The 15659-nt window shown below is 32.3% G+C and overlaps 2 protein-coding genes across 2 annotated transcripts; one reads left to right on the top strand and one right to left on the bottom strand.

The window, feature by feature from the left end:
• Window positions 1-4068: 4068 nt before the first annotated feature.
• On the top strand, window positions 4069-4416 carry LOC148764541 (uncharacterized). Its single transcript, XM_088805508.1, has one exon. It carries the CDS (start codon window positions 4069-4071, stop codon window positions 4414-4416), a length of 348 nt encoding a protein of 115 aa, XP_088661634.1.
• A 9065-nt stretch (window positions 4417-13481) lies between these two features.
• Window positions 13482-14800, bottom strand: LOC18612396 (uncharacterized). The gene is made up of 4 exons (XM_007049176.3): window positions 14679-14800; window positions 14406-14543; window positions 13925-14026; window positions 13482-13828 (listed from the first exon to the last, which is right to left on the bottom strand). Exons 1-4 carry the CDS (start codon window positions 14773-14775, stop codon window positions 13482-13484), a joined length of 684 nt encoding a protein of 227 aa, XP_007049238.3. The 5' UTR covers window positions 14776-14800.
• Between the last annotated feature and the right edge of the window lie 859 nt (window positions 14801-15659).

Here is a 15659-nt window from a genome sequence, read left to right on the forward strand (position 1 = left end):
TTGAGCATAATACTTAAATTTTTTTTTTGAAATTTATAAAAAATTTTAAATAAATTTTTATTCTTTTATTGCATTCAATTAAAATCATATATTTTTATTTTAAATCAAATAGACCTTTTATGATTAACGATTGACTACCCATTATTAGTCAAAACATTATTTGTTATTTTATACCACGTAATATTGATATGTCATGGTAAATGGTGATGTGATATGCTCATGTGGTATGATGATATGATTACGTCAGTGTCACGTGGATATAAAATGACAAGTGGTATTTTGATTAATATTAATTAGTCAATCGTTAGTTATAAGAACTTATTTAGTTCAAAATTAAAATATAGAGACTTGATTAAATAAAATATAAAAAGGACTTATTCGAATTTTCTTAAATAATTAAATAGAAGATATTTACTCTTTATTAGTGAAACATTGAATGGAGTTTTTTAAAATACTATATATATAAAAATATTATTAATAATTAGAATTGAAAAAAATCTATCAAACTTATTGAGATAAGTTGATTCCGGTTAATTTCAATTTTAAGATATAATTAATTTAGTTTTGATTTTTTTATGAAAGTTAAATTAATTGGATTTTCAAAATATTAAAATTGAATTGACCAAATACTGACTCATAGTGGATTAGACTTAATGAATATGGAATATTTTGGTTAACCTCAGTTATTCAACCGTTAGTTATAAAGATTTGTTTGGCCTAAAATAAAACTATAAGAGTTTGATTGAATATAATAAAAAAAATAAAAATTTATTTAAATTTTCTTAAATAGTTTGTTTAAGTTTTCTTAAATAGTTTGGTTTTCAAAAATATGCAATTTTATTGTTAAATGCCAAAATCAAAAGTAATTTGAATTTTCTTAAATAGTTAAACTAAAGACATTTAGACTTTATTAGTGAAACATTGAGTAGATGTTTTTTTTAAAATATTATACATCTATATATATTATTAATAATTAGAATCCACAACAACTGATCAAACTTATCAAGATAAGTTCATTTTGGTTAGTTTTAATTTTAAGCAATATTTTGGTCGGTTTCAATTATTTTTTATAAGAGTTAAATTAATTAAATTTAAATTGACCAAATACTAACTCCAAGTAGATTGGACATAATGAACATGGATCTTTAAGCTTTAAGGAAGGATATTTAATTATTTTTATTACTTGAATTTTAATGCCCATTATATTTGTTGACACCTCATTTTGTCCGAGATGTCTCGACAAAATAAAAGAATAATAATAAAAAATCTAAAAAAAATATAACGACCTTTCTGCGGTCACTACCAACCCTCAAATCTTGGAAACAAGCTCGCCAAGTCCCAAACTAGCCTTAGTTTAAACTTTTCTTATCAATTCCTAAACATTCAATCACTAGTCTTAAAACCTTAAATATCGTAGTCATGAATGTTATAACACTTGATTAATGAACCACATTTGAGTAATTGTTACACTTCATTTAACACGTAACTACTTAAAAACATTTAAATACTTAAAAACATTCTTGCTTTTTACATCCCAATAAAAAAAAATACAACTTGGTACTTAGAGTACATTTTTTGTAATTTACTTAGACAAGGTTAACAGAAACACATGATAAACTCGAAGACCTTTAACAGTAGAGTGACACAAATGGTAGTGCTATGAGATGCCAATACCTACTTAGCAAGCTGAACTCTTCTCGTCACGACTGCCCTCAATCCAATTACTTATTTGCCATAGACGAAGATTAATTGGGGTGAATCTTTCATAACTCAGAGAATGGGCAGGAAGGGAAATAAGCATAAGTATGGAATATTTATAAATCAATAAGAGATCAATAAAAATATAGTTAATTAAATTGATGAAATCTAAGCCTTGCAAGTCTAGAAAATATCAATTTAATTCGAACACATGTATTAAGCAAATCAAGCTTGAAATGCATAGTAAGAAATCTCTCAACACGTGATAAAACTTTATGTCTAGCATGCTAAAATCCTTATAACTTCAATCTCTTATTAATAGTAAACTCATGGCAGGTATACTATAGTCAACAGTAAAACATAAGAATGTGATATTTTTAATCAACAATCAACATGTACAACATCAGTTGCCATGTAAAAACAATTTTCAAGTATTATTACCGTGCCATGATTGAAATCAAAACCAAGCAAGAAGTAATCAATCTCGAGTAGGACTTAAACCTGTGAGCCCTCTCCCACGTAATATGTATACCTAACTTCGCTAACTTGTGGCCCCGACCTTGTAATATATAAATCCGTGGTCTTGTAATGTAAACATTAACTCGTGGTCTTGCCACATAAACATTTGCTCGTAGGCATCCTTGATATATCTTTGGTTAGAGCTAACTTTGTGCACAAAGGTTACACAGCTTGGTGTGACAACAGGCCTATTTTCGAGTATATCCTTTAAATAAACCATGTAAAATCTCAATGCATTGGCAAACTCAGTAAACTAGTATTAATATAAAAACAAGTAGTTGTATATATAACCACTTTTAAGGCATGGTATAGTATTCAAACATTATACTTTTTCATAAGAATAACAAATTACAACTTTCATATAAATGTATTTCAAAACATAGTGTACTATTAAAAACCACGTGCTCATTAAATATCACAATTAGTTGAAATATCGCATTTCCAAACATCCATAGTTATCACGGTTAAGCTTTATAAATACAAACACTTGCAAGGCAGTTTTGACTTAAATCATATTGAAGGGCTTGTTTCCCAATTTTCAAAACACATAGCTACACACACACACATATAATTTATAAAAAAATAACTTTTTTTTTTTCAAAAAAAATCCAAATCACAATCACAATCAACTTAAGGAATTCTTATGAACTCATGCTTTTCACAATTTTATCTCAAAACATCAAGGTTAACATATATAGATAATATATTTCAAGAACAACAGTTTAAAATTTAATGCCCACTCACCTCCATTCGAGGGAATTCTCACCACTTACTATCCACTTCCTTTAATTCAATCTAGCTTTACCAAAATACTTCGGCAATTTCCAGCAGCCAATTCCCTTTTCTTGTGCACTCCCTAATACATAGTATTCAATATATTCATTAAATTAATTCCAATATACTTTATGTTGGTTTGTGTCTAAAATATCATCAAGACATTTATATTCCAAATCACCTCATACAACTACTTACATTGTGAGTTAAATGCAAACAATTTAATCCTTTCTTTCTAGCACCTTACTCAAAATACAATAGCTAATTCTTCTCCACTACTCAATTCCCTAGCATTCTTCATCATAGCATAAATCATTCGCACAAACCATTCTTACATATTTCTCTTAAGCAACAATGGATTTATAACTTAAGTCTTACATGTTGAGGAGTAATACTTGCATGGTGGTTGCACGTGAATGTTACTTTGATAACACATTTTCCTCTATTTAGTTTAGTTTGCTTCGTTGTACTGATGGTTAGCCTTAATGTAGTAGTTTGAGCTGTCCTTTGATGTGTTAGTTTGCATGTAACCTACCATTTACACTTGTTAATCATATTTGCAGGTGTCTCTTATGTAGACAAGGCATATAAGTCTTGTTTTTGTATTAATGAAACAATTTTGATCATTATCTTTTTCACATACTCTGTTCTTTCTCTCTTCATTACATTAACGTGGTACAGAGCATTCTTAGGATCTTGTTGGACCTACGGTTATCGAGAATCCTTTCTACCTTATTTGTTGATTCATCTCTTGACATTTCCAGCATGTATTCAACTTCAGCTTCTCATATATCTCCACCTATATTTGATGGCAAAAATTATCAAGTTTAGGTTGTCAAGATGGAGGCTTTTCTCAGAGGTTATGACCTCTGAACAGCCTTTGAAACTGAGGAAGAACCTGCTGCTTTAAGAGATAATGCAACTATAAATCAGATTAAGCAACATTCTGAAGAAGTAGCAAAGCGATACAGAGCTTTGTCTGAGAATATCTTTAGTAGGATCATGAGTTGCAAAACAGTAAAGAAAGCATAGACCAAACTTGAGGAAGATTATCTTGGTACAGTAAAAACCAATCAAATGCAAGCTCAGTACCTTAGAAAAGAGTTTGAGCTGATCAGGATGAAAGAGTCACAGATTGTAGAAGATTATATAGATCATCTCAATCATCTGGTGCATAAAATGAGGATGTTTGGAGATGATTTACCAAAAGCCAGATTTGTTCAAAAGATTCTCATTAGCTTACCTGATAGATTTGAAGCAATAGTTACATCTATAGAACAAGTTAAAGACTTGTCACAACTCATAGTGTCAGAGCTGGTCAATGCTCTTTTAGCCATTGAGCAAAGAATAACATATCGACTAGAAGCTAATGTGGAGAATGCTTTATTTGCTTCAAGTAAAGGGAAAGCTAATGTAGAGACTTAGGGTAAGAAGATGACTAAGGACAAGCTGCAGAAAAAACCTTCTCATGCAAGTCAACCTTCAACCAAGAAAGGTAAGTTCAAAGTTTGTACTTACTGCAAGAAAAGAAACCATTCAGAAGATCATTGCTGGTTCAGACCAGATGCAAAATGTCAAGCTTGTAATGAAATGGGGCATGTTGAGAAAATATATAAAAAGAAGACCTCTATTTTTGATAAAATTCTTTAGACTGTTAAAGCTACTGCTAGTGCTGAAGAAAATCTGTTCATGGCCTTGGAAATGTCAGAAAATGAAATTGATAATCAATAATGGTTACTGGACAGTGGGAGTTCACATCATGTCACTCCAACTAAAGCTGTTTTCATAAGCTTAGACAAGAGTTACCATTCAAAGGTCAAAATAGGAAATGGAATCTATCTTCCTATTGTTGGGAAAGGCACTGTTCGAGTTTATACTTCCACATGTCCCAAGTATACTCTGAAGTCCTACTAGTTCGTACACTTACTTCAAATTTACTAAGTGTTGGACAGCTAGTTGAAAATAACTATGCCCTACTGTTCAAAGATAATGCCCTATTTGATGCCTTTGGTTCTTATTTGATGACCATGTCTATGCATAAGAGGTGCTTCACTATAACTGCTAATCAACTATGTCTGCAAGCAAGAAATTCATATTCAAATCTGACCAATTTGTGGCACAAATGACTTGGACATTTCAACTTCAAAGGACTCAAGCAAGTCAGTGTTTCTGGTTCCTTGAGAAATTTACCTAAGTTGACTGATGAAGGTTCAGTTTGTAGTACATGTCAATATGGCAAGCTGTCAAGAAAGCCCTTTCCATCAACTAGCGGTAGTAGAGCTAAATTTAAACTTGATTTGATTCATTCTGATGTAGCAGGACCAATGAAAGTAGAGTCATTGAATGCTAGTAGATATTTCTTGATTTTCATTGATGACAGAACTAGATGGTGCTGGATATACTTCATGAAAGCCAAGTTTGAAGTATTTGAGTTATTCCAAAGATTTAAAGCCTTGGTGAAAGTGGATATTGGCTTCAAAATTAAAACTCTAAGAACTGACAATGGAGGAGAATATGTCTTTAAATAATTTACTAATTTCCTTGCAGTAACAAGCATTTGTCATCAATTCTCTACTCCTTATTCTCCTCAACAAAATGGTGTCAGTGAGAGGAAGAATAGGACTATTCTTGATATGGCAAGAACTCTGTTGCTTGAGAATAATCTCCCCACCAAGCTTTGGGCAGAAGCTTACAACACTGTAGTATATTTGCAGAATATACTTCCTACTTAAGCACTAGGTGGCAAATCACCATATGAAGTCTAGTTTGATTAAAAACCTTAAATAGAGCATTTAAAAGTCTTTGGTTGTATTTGTTATGTTCATATACTAGAAGCTATGAGGGATAAGTTGCAGCATAGAGCTCAAAAAGCCATTTTTATTGCCTATAGTTCTAAATCTAAAGCTTACAGAGCCTACTTGCCTAGGTTTGGTAAAGTTATCATTAGCAGAAATCTGTCTTTTGATTAAGCAGTAAGTTGGAATTGGGATATGCAAGATCTTGCAGAGTCTCAAAATCTAAAGTTAATTCAATTTCTTCAAGAAATTGATGTTGATGTTGATCAAAATGTTGATGATAAACCTGTGAGGGGTACTAGATCACTCAATGATGTCTATCACCAAAGCTATACAGCAATTGAAGAACCTACTTCTTATGCAGATGCTGCTAAACAACTAGAATGGTTAGCTGCCATGTAAGAAGAACTCTGTATGATCAATAAGAGTGGCACATGGTCACTAATTGATCGACCTCCAAATAGAAACATAATTGGAGTTACATGGATTTACAAGAAGAAGCTGAATCCAGATGGATCTCTCAACAGATACAAATCTCGACTGGTAGTAAAAGCATATAGTCAACAGCCTGGTGTTGATTACTGGGAAACATTTGCCCTAGTGGCAAGGTTTGATACAATTCGACTATTGTTAGTTTTGTCAGCTGCCTTTGGATGGAATGTGCATAATCTTGATGTGAAATCAGCTTTCCTTAATGGAATTCTTCAAGAAGAAATTTATGTCCAGTAGCTAGAGGGATTTAAAGTTGCTGATGAACCAAAGAAAGTCTACAAGCTTTATAAGGCTTTGTATGGTTTGAAGCAAGCCCCACGGTCCTATTATAGCAAAATTGATGCTTATTTGATCTCCAAAGGTTTTACAAAGAGCAACAATGAAGCTACACTGTATGTGCTCAAATGTGAAAATTAGTCTCCTTTAGTTGTCTCATTATATGTGGATGACTTAATGATTGCTAAAGGAGATGATGCTACTCTGCAAATGTTCAAGAAGCAGATGCAAAATGAATTTGAGATGTCTGACTTGGGACTAATGAGTTTTTTTCTTTGGCTTGGAGATTAAACAATTTGCTGCAGGGGTATTTTTGTCCCAACAAAAATATGTCAATGAGATTCTAAGAAGGTTTCATATGCTCAAGTGCAAACCTATAGCTACACCATTAGCTGTAAATGAAAAATTTTCAATGCATAATGGTAGCAAACTAAAGGATCCATCTCAATTCAGAAGCTGGATTGGCAGTCTTTTGTTCATATGCTCTTCTAGACCAGATATCATGTTCTTTGTGAGCTTATTGTCTAGGTTTATGAAAGAGCCTACACATATCTATTTTGCTGTTGGAAAATGTGTGCTGAAGTATTTTAAGGGCGCTCTAGACTTTGGAATCTGTTATACAAAAAATCCAAACTTCCTTCTTACTGCTTACTCTGATAGTGATTGGGCAAGAAATAGAGATGATTCCAAGAGCACTTCAGGCTATGTTTTTACTCTTATAATGGAGCCTTCTGTTGAAGCTCACATAAACAGTCCATTGTTGCTCAATCTACAGCTGAAGCAGAGTATATATCAACTACTGCAACTTCCAACAAAGCTATTTGGTTGAGAAAAATGCTCACTGATATGTAGTTTCCTTAAAAATTTCCTCCTGCATTATTGGTGGATAACAAATCAGTTATTGCTATCACCAAAAACCCTGTTTTTCATGGCAAGACTAAGCATATTCAAATCAAGTTTCATGCCATTAGAGATGTTGAGAGGTTTGGTGAAATTAATGTACAGTATTACTGTTCAAAACTGCAGATAGCTGATATCATGGCTAAGGCTTTAGGAAAACCAAGATTTGAGTACTTGAGAAGCAAAATGAATGTACAAGCTGCAAGTATTATGGAAGAGTGTTGAGAAGTAATACTTGCATGATGGCTGCACGTGGATGTTACTTTGATAACACATTTTCCTCTATTTAGTTCAGTTTGCTTCATTGTACTGATGGTTAGCCTTAATGTAGTAGTTTGAGCTGTCCTTTGATGTGTTAGTTTGCATGTAAACTAACACTTACACTTGTTGATCATATTTACAAGTGTCTCTTATGTAGACAAAGCATATAAGTCTTGTTTTTGTATTAATGAAACAATTCTGATCATTATCTTTTTCACATACTCTGTTCTTTCTCTCTTCATTACATTAACATTACATTCTAACATATTATCCAAATACATGTTTAAGCCATGCTAGATTTCCAACCTTGATCCATGTTATATAAACTCTAAATCACCAACCTAGTATCATGCTTTATCCTAGCAATTTATTTGAGCCTCCACAAATGCATTTTCTTAAGCTTTCCTGGTCATTTCTAGCATTTATTTAAAGCTTCCTTGACCATTCAAGTTATCAACCAACTTTCAAACCATGGTCAATAACTTAAACCAAGCTTAACGTTTCAAATCTAGTATTAAAACAACCTTTAAAATCATGCTTCAGCGTTTAAAATCAGGCTCATAAATAACCAATTCATGCAATCTCAATGGGCAGTAAATCATGCTTAGTATATTTGTATACATATATTCCAAACTATATTTTGAAATAGACACACCCACTCACCTCGATGGTGTGATTTTCCACTAGCTAGCAAATTTTAATTTTCCTTGTTCATCAACCAATTATTAAATTCCACAATAGTTTCCCCCAACTCCGCTTATTATTATTATTATTATTATTATTTAGAATGCACTTTGAGCACTAATAGATTTCTTACACTTTCTAGATGATCAGAACCAGCCTCAATTTAACCTCCAAAATCTTCCAGCTTGGGGAAGAATGATATCTTGCTGGAACACAAACAAAGCAAGCATTACAACCAGTTAAATTTAACCTTAAGCCACTAGGAAGTTTTACCTTACCTTGGATACCAATTTCCTATCCCGAATCTATTGTTAAAAGAGCTCAATAATTTGGGGAGAAACTTGAAAGTGTTCTACCAAAAATATTCTGAAAAAGCTTCAAGATCAAGCTTCTAGGAGAAAATCATTAAGAACCCATGGAAGATAGCTAGAATAACGACAACCAGTGGCTTGCTTACCCCATAGAGACAAAAAGGATAATCTTGGCTTCTTGGCATGAAGGAAGAAAGAATAGGCTCGGATGGATGAAGAAAATGGCCTTGGCGTTAATAACAAAATGAAAAGAAAAGAATGAGCCAAGATGCACATGGGTGGCAGCCTTTGTCTCCTACTTACACGTACTTTTTTTTTTTATTGTTAACAACACCACTTCTTATTGGTTATTCATGCATGCATTCCTTTTCCATGTTCATTTTCATTGCATGGCCGGCACCTTATATACCTGTCTTACATTTCAAAAGTCAAATTACTCATTTCAATTTTCATTTAACTTAGAAATGGAATAATTATCAATAAGTCCTCAAACTTTCCTTATTTACATTTCAAAAATTATGGGGATCAATGTGCAATAAGTTGACGTGAATGTTAAACAGAAGGGAGACAATACTTGTATTCCATGGGAATTTCTTCATAATTTCATTATGAAACACTTAAAAGATCAAACAAGTATGAGTATTATGGCATTAGCAATATATTGGATGGTTATCTTTTCAAAGGTTTTAGGACATATCAAGGTAACAGTATTAGTTTTCTTTTAGAAAGTCGAAAATGAGATCAATCCATCATTGGCAATTTTAGTAAAGACTTGTAAACTACTATTGATGAAATGGAAAAGGGAGTTTGACCGGATGTGCATAATTATTTCATGTATGGATTAAGAGCCACTTTGATTGTGAAAAGAGTAAATTCTGAGCACCAAACCTCTCTAACAGTGTTCCTATTAGCAAGTTTCATAAGAGTGAGTGGCATATGCAAAAATCTAAAAAAGCATGGATCTCGAAACTGTGACACCTCATAAGGCAACAAGTGGTATGGGAAGCATCATGGTTGGCACTTCAACCAATGTTATGTAGTTGTGGAGACAAGATGTCAATTCCTATCTGGGGATTATGAGGGGCAATTACTTATACTCCATTTATGGTACAAAGATAAGTTGGATTTGAACAATTCGTCCCAATGACTCATAAGCTCGAACAAATTGAGTTTTCTTATGGCAAACCAAGGATGTCAAAGAAAGTCGAAAAGATTATTAAGGCATGGAAACAAGCTCATAGAATAAGTCTAAGAATATTTGTTGATAATATTACACCAGAATATTCAGTATGGCACACACAAAGAATGTTAATTTCATATTATAAGTTTAAAAATTTACAATTGGGTACTTGAATTTTACTTTCGTTAAACAATTTGTATCTTTAATTAACACTTTTAGTCAAATTGGTGACGTGGCATAAAATGGTTAATGAGAATCCCTCACATGTCTAAAAATGTCATATTAATTTATTCTGATCTTATTTTGGAATTTTGTATTTTTAAAATTAAAAAAATAAAAAAAATAAAAATCAAGAAAACAAATGGGGAAAGGGAAAAATGGGAAGAGAGAGAGGAAAGAAAGAAAAAGGAAGGGATGGAGGGAAGAGGGAGGAGGGAGCATTGGTTTGCCTAGACTAGATTGGGCTATTTGTGTTTGGTCTACCAATCCTCTTTTTCCCTCTACCTTTTCTTGTCATTTCTTCCTTTTCCTTCCTTCTTTTTCTCTCCCAGTTGCCCTTTCCTTTTTTCATATAATTTTTATTTTATTATGAATATTTTTGTAAATATCCATTTATACCATGTATATCTAGATTTGAATGTAAATTAGATTGGATGAACATTAGGATTTAATCCATCTAATCCCTTTGTATTATCTTTATCTTGTAAATTCTATCGAGATAAGGGGTTATTCACTTATAAATAGGTCCCTCACTTCATTTGTAAATATACACTTGAATAAGATCTTCTTACTCCCTTTAAATACTTTCTCTTTATATCTCTTATAGTTATTTTCTTAAGATTTATTTTATAACATGTTATCAACATGATTCTCTGATCTCTCAAGTTTTAGAATTATTATGTTTTCATCATCTTCAAGCTTCAAAAGGATTTTAATGATTGGGTTTTAATTTTTTATTTTAAAAAATTAGGTAAGTGATTTGATATCTCTTTAGTATTTTCATTCCCTAAAAATCAACCTTAATATGAATTTTACTATCATGTTGTATATATTATATTTTGTCTATTAATTGGAAAGTGAATTTGGTACTATATAGCTATAAATGAAAAATTATAAATGTTCATTCCCTGAAGTGAATGCGACAAACGAGCTATTAATAAAAAATTATAAATTCGTCCATTCTCTGAAGTGATTGCGACATCTTTTAATAATAATGGTCATAATCATGAATCCATCCATTCCTTGAAGTGAATGCAACATTATTTAATAATTGATGGTCATAATAATTTATATTATCACTATTTTAATTATAATTTTACAACAAGAAGTGGATGAATAATTTTATCATCAGAATCTAAGAATAATTTTACCACTAGAAGTGGATAGATAATTTTACTATCAAAAGTGGATGGATGCCTTAACCTACTAAAAAAATGGATAATCCACCAGAAGTGGATAACCCATCATATGTAGATGCAGGATATTTATCTGATCCACACAAAGCTTGATCTAAACAGGTTATTTATTTACATGTGGATGTATGACTATTTTATTGCGTTCTATAAAAGTAAACTATAGTTGCTATTTCCACCCAAGCATTTGTCTCATTGGTTGGTGCATAATCCCTCTGTCTAAAGAGCAGGGTTCGAATCCCCCCTCTCTCAATTATGAAAAAAAAAAAACTATAGTTGCTATTTCTTCTAACCATGCAGAGATTTTAGCAATTCATGAAGTAAGTCGTGAATGTATCTGGTTAAGATTTGTAACTCAACATATTTGAGAAACATGTAGCTTGTCAACCAAGAAGGGAATTTCAACAATATTATATGAGGATAATATTGTTTGCATAGCACAATTAAAGGAAGGATATGTTATAGGTGATGAAACAAAACATATTTTGTCAAAATTCGCCAAAATTCTTTTTCACTCATGATCTCCAAGAAAGGGGTGATATTAGTGTTCAACAAATTCAGTCAAGTGACAATCTAGCAGATTTGTTCATTGAAGTCATTCTTGCTGCAACATTTGAAAAGTTGGTACAAAAGATTGGAATAAAACATTTTAAAGATCTTTATAATGCAGTCATTAGAGGGAGTAAAATATGCACTGTACTCTTTTCCTTCATCAAGGTTTTTTTCATTGGGTTTTTCTTGATAAAGTTTTTAATGAAGTAGTATTTCAAAAGCATATTCTTGAAATGAACTATATACTCTTTTTCCTTCACTCAAATTTTTTTTCATGAGGTTTTTTCCTAATAAGGTTTTAATGAGGCATTTTCTTAATACAATGGATATTCAAGGGGCAGTGTTATGAATATTTTTGTGAATATCCATTTATACCATGTATATTTAGATTTAGATGTAAATTAGATTGGATGAATATTAGAATTTAATCCATCTAATCTCTTAGTATTATCTTCATCTTATAAATTCTATCGAGATAAAGGGTTATTTGCTTATAAATAAGCCTCTCACTTCATTTGTAAATACACACTTGAATAAGATCTTCTTACTTCCTTTAAATACTCTCTTTTATTTCTCTTATAGTTGTTCTTTTAAGATTTATTTCATGACATATTTTTTATATTTTTTAGTTTTTGAATATTAATTTTTTTTGAATTTTTATTTTCTAGCTTTTTTATTTTTAAAACTATTTTCCAAATTTTTTAATTTAAAAAATAAATTTTTTTAGTAAAAATAAACGTGAAATAATATGGCATTTTAGACACATGAATCATGATGCATTCTTATTGGTTTTTTTTCGTTATGTCATTAGTTGATTATTTAAAGAAAGTAAAGTTTGAGAAAATTTTTAAATTTTATTTACCAAATCAATTGTTTCACTTTGTTCGGGTAACAAATATGTAGTTAACTTTTTTTTCTTTAAATATTTAATACTCTTATTTTTTCTTTTATATATTATATTTATTTTCATATATGTTGTTTTTATTTTCTTCTTTTTGACGTTAGAAATCAGAGAACATATATTTTATAAAAAATTAATTTTATTTTAATAATAAACTAAAATAAAAAAATTTTCACAGAAAATCTCAATAAAGCTACGAAGGGAGAAGGATTAGAGGAACATGCAATCAACTGGCCGATGATAATAGTATTGCACTGCACACGTCATAAGCTATACTAGCTTGTATTAATTAATCTCAAATCGTTAATAGCAAATTATTTCTAATTTATAAGCAAAAATAAAATTAAAAGGTTCTTAATTCACGTATAATATAGCTGTGTTTTATATAATATCTCTCTTGCATTAGTGCTATTTTAGATATCTTCATCGATTTGGACTTGGATAGATTAAGACATGTAGGTTTTGGGTTCAAATTAGGGTAATGATATGAACACCAACATGAAGTTCTTATATTGCAGCTAGCAAAGGGACTTAGAACCAACTTTTTATTGCAGCAAGTAGAAAATTTACTTGTACATTAAACCTATCACACACAGGCCGTTTCCTTACATGGTCAACTTCATGGGAGGCATTTTATTCCTACCACTTTCTTGTTATATGCGTAGCACACACTTGAATAAGTTTGGAGCTACACCAGGTTTCCAACACTAAGCCTGGCTGGTTTTCTTATGGAGTGGCTTCAGCACCACCATATCCACCACCGCCGCCACCATGTCCCCCACCACCACCATAACCTCCCCCATGTCCGCCACCGCCGCCACCATAAGCTCCATGTCCGCCACCGCCACCACCATGTCCGCCACCGCCGCCACCATAAGCTCCATGTCCGCCACCGCCACCACCATAACCTCCTCCATGTCCACCACCGCCACCGCCACCGCCGCCACCATAACCTCCATGTCCGCCTCCACCGCCCCATCCACCCCGTCCTCCACCATATCCGCCACCACCATAACCACTTCCTTGGTACTTCATCAAGTTGTTTTGCTGGTTTAAGTCTTCTGCCATGATATCTGCAAGGACAAAACACGTATCTTATTGGGCTGTTCTAAGACCTTTTACACATTATGTCATGCATAAAACAAAGCTGATCTCCAGCAGGGCCTTACCAGCAAAGGTGCAACACCTGCAACCATAAGGGCCACAACAACGATATCTGCACCCATAGTACTTGGCGTCGTCAACTTGGTTTACTTCCTGTGCCACTTCTGCTGCTTGTACATGTATGATCGATGTTACAAACATATGTGAATGAAATTAAAAAGAAAAGAACAAAATAAAAAAAATAAATTTCTTTTATATTTTTTATATTAATATTAGCATGATTAGAATTTTTTTTTGTTTGAATATTTTTGAGTAAGTTAGTGAGCTCTCTCATGTTCTCTTCTCTCACAAGTCATTATAACCGAACCATATATTTTTCAGTACCAAGAAGGAAAATGTTAAATGCCCCAATAACAATAAAAGGTAGTAAAAGTGGTCCGGTGGCTTCTCTTGACTAAGCATTGCTAACGTCACGAAAATGTCTAACCAACTACAAAAAACAAAAAAACGTGAGAAAATGAGACACATATATAGCAGGCTACCAACATTTCTCGTCCTTGGCTTGAGCTCCCATGAGCTGTGCCTCGGCGTAGCTGCAACACCTACAGCCATAGTGGCCGCAACAGCGATGTCTGCAGAAATACTTGGCTTCCCCACCTTCACCCCTTTCCTCCGTTGCATCCGCTGCATAATTTATAAAGGCTTTCAATATATTGTTATATATATGAATGTTTTATACTTGTATTAAAAAAAAAAAAAAACGAAACAGGCGGGGGGAGGAATAACAAACAAAAGAAAGCATGTAGTGTAGATACTAACGTTTAGTTTCATCTTTGGATTTTTCAGCTACTGCCGCTGAAGAGAGGAGAAAAATTGTAAACAGAAGAGCTAGGAAAATAAACTGCTTGAACTTCATTTTCCTCACGAAACACACACAATTTCCAAGTCCTAGGGTAGAATTTTTGAGGAGGATATGATGAGGATACCAAGCTTCCCTCAAAGGCTATTTATAGTGGCAAGGGGAGGACTAATAAACAAAAGATCATTGCCTCAGCCCACTGAAGCGGCCCGCAATGTATGACTTAAATCTCAATTGATTTGGCTCTATGTATTCGTTTCAATATGATCTTACCACAAATATAAGTCGGATGAAGACATCTGGACTGTCTGAGCTCAGGCAGCATTAAGTTGCATGGCAACTGCCACGTGAACTTGAAGAACTTCAAGAATGCTTCCAACTTGCTTTGCATTAGAACTCAAATTTGTTTTTTTTTTTTTTTCTCATAGTCAAAATCGGCTTTCCGTTTCTGATCTCATCACATGTGCATGTAATCGAAGAAATCAGATCGTTTTATTTCATGTTGAACGCCTATACTCCATCCTTACTCCTGTGCGATAAAACAAGGCAAGTACCCATAAAGAATAAAGGGAATTAATTATCCAAAAGAATTACCATCTTTTATTGAGTGTAACTAGATGTATCCATGGACTGGACCTATCGGGCCTCTCTTTATTAATTTTTTCAAAAATAATAAATTATTATTTATTGATATTTAAAGTGAAATTATGCAATTAGTCCGTATTCTCTATCAAAATAGTGGATTTAATCCCTATATAATAATTTATAAAAATTGAGTTTTTGTGTTTTTTAAAATTGACAATGTTAGTCGAATATATTAAAAATTTTTTGTTATCTATGTTAATATGACGTTTGATTATATTGATATGACATTTTCTTATTATTATGATAATAAATTTAATGACATTGTAATGATTAAGTGACATTTTACAAATGGTGCA

This window comes from Theobroma cacao, chromosome 1 (genome assembly GCF_053813885.1).
Source record: "Theobroma cacao isolate CCN51 chromosome 1, ASM5381388v1, whole genome shotgun sequence".
NCBI classification, from domain to species: domain Eukaryota; kingdom Viridiplantae; phylum Streptophyta; class Magnoliopsida; order Malvales; family Malvaceae; genus Theobroma; species Theobroma cacao.